The sequence below is a fragment of the Aplidium turbinatum genome, chromosome 2, assembly GCF_918807975.1.
Source record: "Aplidium turbinatum chromosome 2, kaAplTurb1.1, whole genome shotgun sequence".
NCBI classification, from domain to species: domain Eukaryota; kingdom Metazoa; phylum Chordata; class Ascidiacea; order Aplousobranchia; family Polyclinidae; genus Aplidium; species Aplidium turbinatum.
Window position 1 is genome coordinate 35,771,554 of NC_137473.1, and position 10,366 is coordinate 35,781,919.

The 10,366-nt window shown below is 42.6% G+C and overlaps 1 protein-coding gene across 1 annotated transcript; it reads right to left on the reverse strand.

Annotated features, from left to right (window-relative positions):
- Nucleotides 1–1,255: 1,255 nt before the first annotated feature.
- Nucleotides 1,256–6,799, reverse strand: LOC145788539 (uncharacterized). The gene has a single exon (XM_082600300.1). The coding sequence runs from the start codon at nucleotides 6,797–6,799 to the stop codon at nucleotides 1,256–1,258; it is 5,544 nt and encodes a 1,847-aa protein (XP_082456426.1).
- Nucleotides 6,800–10,366: the final 3,567 nt, after the last annotated feature.

Sequence of the window (10,366 nt, forward strand, 5' to 3'; positions counted from 1 at the left end):
CTGTTTTAGGGGTTCGACGCGAACGTCCTCTGAAATATTAACACACAGCCTGTAGCTTAAGGAATGTGTGTATGAGAAAACACTTACTGATGGGCTTAGGTATTAGACTCTAACTTAGACCAAGTAGGGTAAAGCTCTGTCTAACTGTTCACACTGTCAGGCACTACAACTTCAGCACAACAATATTATGTCCAAATGACTTGTAATGCACTGAGTTTAAACACTAACAACAGCATGCAACACAAACAAATAAGAGAGCACTTACCACACCTTGATTACAAAACTTACCAACTGGTTAAAACATAATCCAGAATTAGAGTCCGCATACAACGCACCATTTGTAAAAAATATTTTCCCTCACAGCAAATTTCTGCCTGTCGAGTCGCGCACACATTCCAAAAGAACGAAATTTAAAGAGTGCTACGGTTCAATGATAAATTTAGACTCGAGGCAGTCGCATTACAATTTAAATAAAACGGGGACAAATTATCGTTTGTTACACACCCACCCCCAAAGGCGACAGTCAAATAAGGGGAGCCTTTAATAATAAAACAAACCTACTTAATTTTCTCACCTACGTAAAAAAAAATGAAGTCAAATACACAATAGCGGTGATCGGTATAAACCGCAAGCAACAGATAACACAAATAATAGATTTCGCACGATATCGTGCGCACAACAAAAGGAGCACCAAGTTAATTAAAGCAAAGTTGGTACTGCACAGTCTTACAAACATTAGTGCCGTACAAGCATTAACTAAATTGCACACACATTACGGACACTCTCATTCATGTGCATGTCGCAAAGGCAACAAATTGGACAACGCATTACAGCAGCGACATCTGTTGTCATGAAACCATATCTACTGACGTACACAAAACAATAAGCAAAAAAAGATTGGGACCAGTGGTTTGTGGAGCAAATAATACAAACACACAATATAATTCACTCAAGCAAATATTAAAAGAAATGTAACACAAGGCAACCGAGCATGCAAATCGATCACCACTTACTGCGGCTGGCCGCTTCGACTATGAGTGAACAAGCAAAGGTTTATTTAATTAACTAACACTAAACAGATTTTCATTATTAGACATAAGCCATCTGCATTTATTAGAGTTACTACCGCGATTACGACAGCACGATGATGGCATCAAGATACAAATCACAAACTAAAATAAAAATTAAATAAATCGAGGGCGCGCGAATCCCTGAATAAGTTCGCGTGGAGTAATAACAGTCTGTAAACAGTCCTTCAAGAGTCCTTTTGTTCATCGACACTGCCCTCAAGCAGGCAAATCTTTCGAATATCTCGCACCAAAGTCGTAGCATCGGCAGTTCTCAAGCGCACTCGTCTCACCAGCCCGTTACGGTCAGGCATTGCCTCTACAACAATAGCTTTGGGCCATTGTCCTCGTTTTGTTGCTTCATCTGCCACAAGCACCAAGTCTCCAGTCTTGAGATTGGGCGCCGTGGCAAACCATTTTTGACGTCGTTGGAGCAGCGGGAGATACTGTTTCAACCAGCGTTCCCAGAAAATGTCTGCCAAGAACTGGGTCTTTCTCCAAGATTTACGATATCCGTCGGCCTTAGCAAATTCATCAATCGCACAAGCGTCTGCTATGGAGCCTGTGAGAATCATGCTCGGTGTTAGTGCAGCCAAATCATCAGGCGAAGAAGGAAAGTCTGTTATTGGTCGATCATTTAAAATTCGTTCAATTTCTGTTACAAGGGTCAGCAGGTCGTACTCGTCCAGCGTAGTATCGCCGACTAGAGATCTTGTCAACTGGCGTACAATGCGAAAGAAACGTTCATAAAATCCTCCTTGGTGAGATGCTCTCGGAGGATTGAAGCGCCAAGTAATCTCGTCCTTGATCAAGGCATCACTGACAGTTTTGCTGTTTAAATTTCGGATACCTTCACGGAGTTCACGATCCGCGGCGACAAAGTTGCCGCCGTTATCACTATAGACGGTAGTAGGTTTTACATTCCTACGGTTACAAAACCTCCGAAAGGCTTGCAAAAAGGCGGAAGCTTCCAATGACTGGACAACTTCAAAATGGACGGCTCTAGTCGAAAGGCAACTGAAGATACACACGTATCGCTTCAACGAATTGCGTCCACTTCTAACAGACAGAGGTCCCATCAGATCGGTACCGACAGCTGAAAAGGCAGGCTTCTTGTTGACACGCTCCGCTGGCAGATTTCCCATCTGTTGTCTGCCGACAGGTGCTTTCCAATAGCGGCAACTTACACATGATTGCACAACTCTTCTCACAACCGATCTTCCTTTGATGATCCAATACTGGTGGTTCATTGCTGCTAGGACTTGTGAACAGCCCATGTGTCCCTCTTTTTCGTGAAAGGACATGATTAGGAGATCTGTTACTGGATGCTGTGGAGGAAGTACGATGGGGTGCTTACATTCAGCTGATAATGACGAGGCTTCCAGCCGGCCCCCAACTCTAAGCACACCTTTGACAAGATAAGGGTTCAATGTTTGTAGCTCCTTTAGAGCTGGTGTCACGCGCAGTTGCTGCTCCGTTAGCAGTGACACAGGCTCATCGAAACCAAGGTGATCCACTAACGAACTGAATGCCGCAGGATAAGACTGGTGCTGGGTAACCTTCACTATGGCGAGTCGAGCTTCTTTCAATTCTTCTGCAAGAAGGGGACCAACGCGAGGAGCAGAAAAAACTGCCCTAAATTTCCAATTTTGAAACTGCAGATAGCGAAGTAACCAGGCTACTGACCGCTGCAGGGCGTAGAAGTCTGAATGCCGAGAGAAAAGCCGATACAACACATCATCCGACCGGTGCATTTGGGCAGAACATGTCTTGATTTTCTTTATCTCTGGATCTTCAACGAATTCTTCTACGAAGTCCGGTTGCTTAGGCCACTCGACCTTCTTCTTTCGCAAAAAATCAGGGCCGCAAAACCACAAGTTCGCTGAGGCGGCCTGATCCGGCCACACACCCCTGGATGCAAGATCAGCAGGGTTTTCGGCCGATGGCACGTGATGCCATTGTTCGACAGAGGAGAGCGTGTGCAGCACCTCCAAACGATTAGCAACAAACGTGGTGAACCGTGTTGACGTATTGTTCAAATACCGCAGAACCACAGTGGCATCAGTCCAAAAAACAATTTTTGATAAATTAAGTTCGATTTCACGAACAACGAAATTACTTAGTTTAGCCGCCAAAACGGCAGCAACAAGCTCAAGCCGTGGCACACTTACAGGCTTTATGGGGGCAACATGAGCCTTCCCCATTACAAACGCACAAGATACAGTGAAATCAGCATGCAAAACACGTAAATACGAACACGCTCCATAACCACTGGTGCTCGCATCAGAGAAGGTGTGCAGTTCGAAATTTAGCACCTTCTTTCCCAATTTAGTAAAACTTCTCTGCAGCTTCACATGTTCTAAATGTGGCAGAGCTTGGGCCCACTTATCCCATTCTACCCCAACCCCAGGAATTGATGTTATGTCATCATCCCAGCCTAAAGCGGCAGAACAGGCCTTCTGCAGCAGCTGCTTAGCTGGCAGTAAAAATGGTTGAAGCAGACCAAGGGGGTCATAAGTTTGCCCTATCATGGAAGCCAAACCTCTCCGAGAGCACGATTTTTGGGTGACGTTCACACGTACTCTCATTTCATCCGATTCAGGTTCCCAGAAGACCCCAAGGGTCTTCTGCACTGGTAACTGTGGACACTCCAACTCCACATTTGAAGCAAGGTCCTTCTCAGGCAATGAACGGAGTACCTGTTTCTCATTGGAGCAAAATTTTGTTAAGTAAAAACCACCAGTCATTAACAAAGTACGTAGTTGATCAACTAGGTTAATTGCTGCCTCAATGGAAACACATGATTTGCACAAATCGTCAACATAGATATTACGCATTACCGTGTTGAGAGTCTCAGCATCTGCTCCAGTCGCATTCTCCGATGCTGTTGTCCGAAGAGCATATGCCGCACAGGTTGGAGATGACTTTGCTCCGAATACATGTGTACGCATGCGATAATCAACCGGCTCTGCATGGACATCGTTGTTTGGGAACCATAAGAACCGAAAGGAATCTTGGTCCTTCTCATCAACCCGAACCTGTGAAAACATTGCCTTTATGTCACCGATTACTGCAATAGGATGCTGTCTAAATCGCAGCAACACTCCGACCAGATTATTCATTAAATCTGGTCCCTGTAAGAGCATGTCATTCAGGGATTGACCATTACATTTTGCGCTACAATCGAACACAACCCTAAACTTTGTGTGAATGGCCGTGCAATGATGCGGCACATAACAAACTCTTCCCTCAGGACCAGGAGAATCTTCAGGAACACGAATGGCATAACCTGAATCAATATAGTCCGACATTTTGGCGCAGTACTTTTCGAACAAGCTTGGGTCTGCAATAAACCGCTTTTTCAGGTTGTTTAGTCTCTTTAATGCCATAAAACGATTATTAGGGAGAGAGGGATTTTCCTCTTTCCACAAAAGCCCAACCGAGTAATGGCCATCAACCCTTTTGATAGTTTGTTCAAGAATACCCAAGGCACGTTTGTCCTCGATAGATGGGCATTCTACTTGAGGAAGCTCTACATCCTTAAATTCTTGATCAAGTATTTGTAGAATATCTCTACAAGAATTGTCTTCGACATCATTGTGATGAACAAAATTAACCATCACACGTCGGCACCCACCTTGCATTTCCTGATCACTTACATTCTTACCGTAGATGGTCCATCCAAGTGCAGTGTGCAAGCCACATGGCTCACCGGGTGCACCCTTTTTAATATCCTGTAACAAATATGCTTGGTGAAGGTCACTTCCCAGCAAGAGGTCAATTTTCCTATCCTGCAAGTGGGGAAAATCTAAATCTTTTAAGTGCGGATAAGGACGTACAAGATCCTCCGTGGGAATACTTGCACTGACGTCAACGATCTCATCAAGGACTAATGCATCACGTACCACAAAGGCCGCTGACTCTGCAAAACCTTGTATACCTATACATTTTACCTTTTTATTTACAACTGTTGATGCATTAGTCGTGACGAGTTCAACATTCGTCTCCGCGACTGGAACACCAAGCTTTTCTGCTAATCTAGCAGAACACATGTTCACACTGGACCCCTCATCGATGAAGGCATAGGTAAAAACACAGTTGCCCGGGTCACCAGACCATACTTTGACTGGCACGACCTTGAAGATAGTTGGCGAATTGTCATTTATGTGTGGGATCACAGTAGAACATGATGTTCCCACAACAGAGTCTGCGTTCCCTGCCACACTATGCCTTTCTGCATGTCCTTTCTGTTCTGCATTTCTGGTACTATCTGTCGCATGAAGAAGAGTGTTATGATCTCCTTTGCACCTTTGGCAATGAAACTTGCTCCGGCACAGTGCAGCTCGGTGGCCTGGTCGAAGGCATTTGAAACACAACCGATGTTCTCTGGCCAGCTTTCTTTTTACCTCCACACTATGCCCCTGAAATGTACCACACTTCCAGATGTCATGCGACTCCTGGCACACACAACATACCCTTTGTGTGGATTCTGACCCCTTGGGCAACATGGTCTGCTGAGTAGCAAACACACTTGCTTTACCATGTGTCTGCATACTTCTACCACTAGGTTGACCCTTAGGCTTTCTTTCACTTATATTTTGAGACAGAAGTTGGCCAAACTCACTGTCTGCCTCTGATGCTGCATTCTCTACCAGCTCACGCAGGTCTGTAAATGAACCATACCCTTTACGGTTGCTGATGGTGACAAATTGGGACCGTACCTTGTATGGAAGACGATGAAAGAGCTTCTGTAGAAGGTCATCGCTGTTGAGTAACCCAGCCTTGTCCCAACTAGCAAAACTTGTTTCACAGCGATACATTTTATCGCACAACTCTAGCAAGGCCTCTGAATCCCAATCCTTGAGAATTGGTCCATCTACTAGGTCTTGCTTTACCTTGGCCATTAGCTTACCAGGGTTGCCAAATCTTTTTTCTAATCTTTCCCATGCCATCCTGTATGCCTGCTCTCGATCACTCAAACAGCTCAGACCAACAATGACATCTTTGGCTTTTCCACGACAGTACTCTTCCAGGAAAGCCATTCGCACATGACTGTCATAGTATACACTCTCTACATACTCTGAGAAACGCCTTTTAAAGTTCCCAAACTCTAAGATGTCGCCGGTGAAAGGGGTTAAACTTAAACGAGGACCAGAAGGAAAACCGGGAGGAGCACTCGTGCCTTGGAGAAAGGGAGAGAACCCGTGAGGATTTCCTACATGTGGGTACATAGCAGGTGGCGCACAATTGAATTGTTGTGCATTTGGATCTAATCCTGACCAGCCTGGTAAGTTTCCTTGATGTATCTTAGCACGTTCCGATGAAACTTCCACGTGACTATCATTTCCTCCACTATTACTACCAGACTGATGCAATAACACTTCCTTCTTAGGCACCTGCAACTCATGCTGCTGCAATTCTGTCTTCACCTGACTAGTGGTAGGCTTTGGCTCAATCAGAAGGGAAGTTTCAGGTTGATTTAAATTTGGTGATTTGTGCATAGGAGGCATTGGTAAACTCATTGAGTGAATTGCTTTTAGGTTGTTAGCTGGCTTAGCCTGTTGCAAAGCCCTACACCTATCCAACAAACTATATGCAACATCTTTTAATTGGCTAATTCGTTTTTCTAATGGTGTTTCCACTGTCTGATCAGCCTCCAAAACTTCAAGATGGAGCTCGGACAGTGCCTCGACAAGATCCAAGCACTGATCATACGCTGCGTCACTATGCATATCTAAGCCCTTCCTCTCTAAAATAGACAACTGCACAGTTTGGCCAACTGCCTTTTGGTGCGCAAGGCTGCAGATTGATTGGTGACAGAAACTAGGTGAATAGCTGAAGAAGTGGCACCTTCATGTTGATCTAATTTTACATGGGAAGGTGGCTCTGCTGAAGAATTTGAATCTTCAGTGTGACTACTTTCACCTTCATCTATCGAAGTTTCTAAATCACTATCCGCATGTGTGGTATCATCAACCACTGTCACCTTAACCTTCTTATTATCTACTTTCTTGGGAGGCATGTTAATTGTTAATTACAAAAAATAAATAAAAACAAACTATGCAACTGTACCAGCACTAAGAAAATTAATATCTGCACCCAGTAGGATAGCTCGGCCTACTGCCAACTTAAAACTACAGTACAGTTGTACGTCAACACACAGTACTATAGTATAATATGCTAGTAACCACTTAATCTAGCACAGTCTGAAGCACACTAACCCACTCACACTTCCAGGTAAGGGGATAAGGCAACCAAATGCTGTAGCACAATACAACAATGAAATCAATTATTTTTTACAAATCTAGTGTAGCTTAAGGAATGTGTGTATGAGAAAACACTTACTGATGGGCTTAGGTATTAGACTCTAACTTAGACCAAGTAGGGTAAAGCTCTGTCTAACTGTTCACACTGTCAGGCACTACAACTTCAGCACAACAATATTACGGTATGTCCAAATGACTTGTAATGCACTGAGTTTAAACACTAACAACAGCATGCAACACAAACAAATAAGAGAGCACTTACCACACCTTGATTACAAAACTTACCAACTGGTTAAAACATAATCCAGAATTAGAGTCCGCATACAACGCACCATTTGTAAAAAATATTTTCCCTCACAGCAAATTTCTGCCTGTCGAGTCGCGCACACATTCCAAAAGAACGAAATTTAAAGAGTGCTACGGTTCAATGATAAATTTAGACTCGAGGCAGTCGCATTACAATTTAAATAAAACGGGGACAAATTATCGTTTGTTACACAGCCTACTGAATGGTAGCCTATATCAGAGAATATTTTTGGAAAATATTGTCCAGCCGAAACTTGATTGCGGCCTACTACAGTGACGTTCGGTGGCTTAAACCATTGGGAAAGCAACTTGGAAATATGTTGCAGCAAGGTAGTAGGCACGAGGGGCGTAACCGTCGGGCGAAGCCCGAAGGCGTGTTGCCGAAGGCAACACTTCCAGCGGGGGGTCTGGGGGGCCTCCCCCAGAAAATTTTGAAAAACACTTCCAATTTGGTGCGCTCTGAGAGCATTTTCAAAACAAAATCTTCGGACTTTCCCAGTCCGAGGATAAAGATTCAATCAATCAATCAAACTGGGACTAGTCTAGAATGTTGGCTGCTTTTTTAGACTGAGCACAAAAACTTATTGTCAATGTCATCTGTAAGCACTTACGACATGCATTGGACTGGTGCACTAGTAAAGAGCAAATAATTAGCCTATAAATTAAGCTAGTCCATTCTTGAAGAACACAAGTATGTTTGCTCTGAACTTGTGATGTCAGTCTATTGACCCAAAGAATTTAAAAAACACTTGTGCTGTTTCAGTACTGGTTGGTTAATGTACCCTTTGGAATTGCATGTCTTATTGTAGAATCTATGTTTTTTTTTTGGTAAGAGAACCAGCTTTATTTTCAGCGTACTCAGTAGCCTATAGTTACAAGCCCGAAAATCACTCATGCGTAGAGGCTGTATTCCTTTCGCCTGAAACCAAAAGCAGCCGCTATGAGATACGCATTGACGTCACTGGGAAAGCAACTTTAACCATAACACCAGATAACACATCTGATTGGCTAAGCAGCTGGTGTCGTTTTGCAAAACGATTGGATAAAACGAAGGCGTTTTTCAATGTAGGGTAAGCAATTTTGAAAGTTGATTTCCCTGGAGCTTCAGTGATGGTTTCTGACAAAAGCGTTTGCGTTAATTGGCATTTATAGGCAAGACATGCGGTTTGGTGAGGACTTAGACTACTCACAAGCGTTACGAGTAATTCTAGTCACGAACACAGTAATTTTCAAGTTAAAATAGACTTGATAAAAATAATAAGAAGTTAAACCTAGAATTCAGTCATTATATTTTACATAGTTTTCGCTCAGGTAAGCACTGCTTTCCTTGCTTTCCCTCACCGATCGTCACTGGGCCTACATGATGATAAATACACATCTGTGTGTTTGACGTGTGATGTAGCCTAATGATGCCATCTGCATGTAACACAGAATGCAAAAATATATACTTTTTACCTAACATTGTAAAAACAATCGGTAAGAAAAACTTCATTGCTGAATAGTGTTTAGGCCTACCTGTTTCAGACCCCTTGATAAAATCCGTTGTAGCCTACTGACTGATCAACGTCAGAAATAAAAGCAAGATATCATTCTTCATCAGGTGGTAACTGGTAGCCGATCGAGGACAGTCACCAGAAAAACGCAAGTCATTTTATAATTAATCAATGCCTGGTGTTGAACAGTCTTTAACTGTAGGCTATTTATCAAAAATAAATAAAACCTAACAACCAGACGGCATTTAACATAATATAATAACATGAAAATAAACTAAAAATTATACAAACGTCCTCTGAAATATTAACACACAGCCTACTGAATGGTAGCCTATATCAGAGAATATTTTTGGAAAAGATTATCTAGCCGAAACTTGATTGCGGCTTACATGATGATAAATAAATATCTGTGTGTTTGACGCGTGATGTAGCCTAATGATGCCATCTGCATGTAACACAGAATGCAAAAAAATATACTTTTTACCTAACATTGTAAAAACAATCGGTAAGAAAAACTTCATTTTCTCAAAGCATGAATTTCCTCACGCTTGCTATTTGCACGGAACGGCAAAAGCAGGGCTCTCACTTTTGAGGAAACTTCCTTAGTTTAAGGAAATTCAGTTCCATTTTCAATTTTTTTCAACGACAGCAGATATAAATAGCCCATAGGCTACTTGAATTGCATTATCGATCTTCAAGAAAGCAAGATGCAAAAAAACTTCAACACAACAAGTTTTCAAACGTTTTGGTGCCAACAAATGGAAAGTTATCTTCTTATTACAAAAGTCGCCCTTGGAGTTCTTATGCCATTCATAACTAGGCTACTACTTATTTATGCAAGCATGCGTTTTCTATTCTGGTGGATGTTAAAGCAAAAAAAAACGAAACCTGCTTGCATGCGAAAAGGAAATGAGAATTTCTGTTTCCGAGACAAAGCTTCGAATCTCACTATTGGTCAAAGAAAAACATCAACAGAAGTCTCATTGATACAGTAAGGCAAACCGGGGCGTGTTGTCACAGGTTTGGGGTTTTTCGATTTGTGCTTTTGCTCTATACAATGCAAGTGATTTGGTTATATCATTCGTACGCTGTCCACTTACACTTCCTTTTGCCACTAGTTAAACTTTTTAATCGCAAAAGGATTTCAAGAAAATCAAATTTTTGTAAAAAAAAAAATTGTGACAACACGCCCCAGCACGGGGCGTGTTGTCACAAAGCATGGGGCGTGTTGTCA

Coding starts and splice junctions, on each gene's coding strand:
- LOC145788539 (XM_082600300.1), bottom strand. CDS start 6,799: ATGCATAGTGACGCAGCGTATGATCAGTGCTTGGATCTTGTCGAGGCA.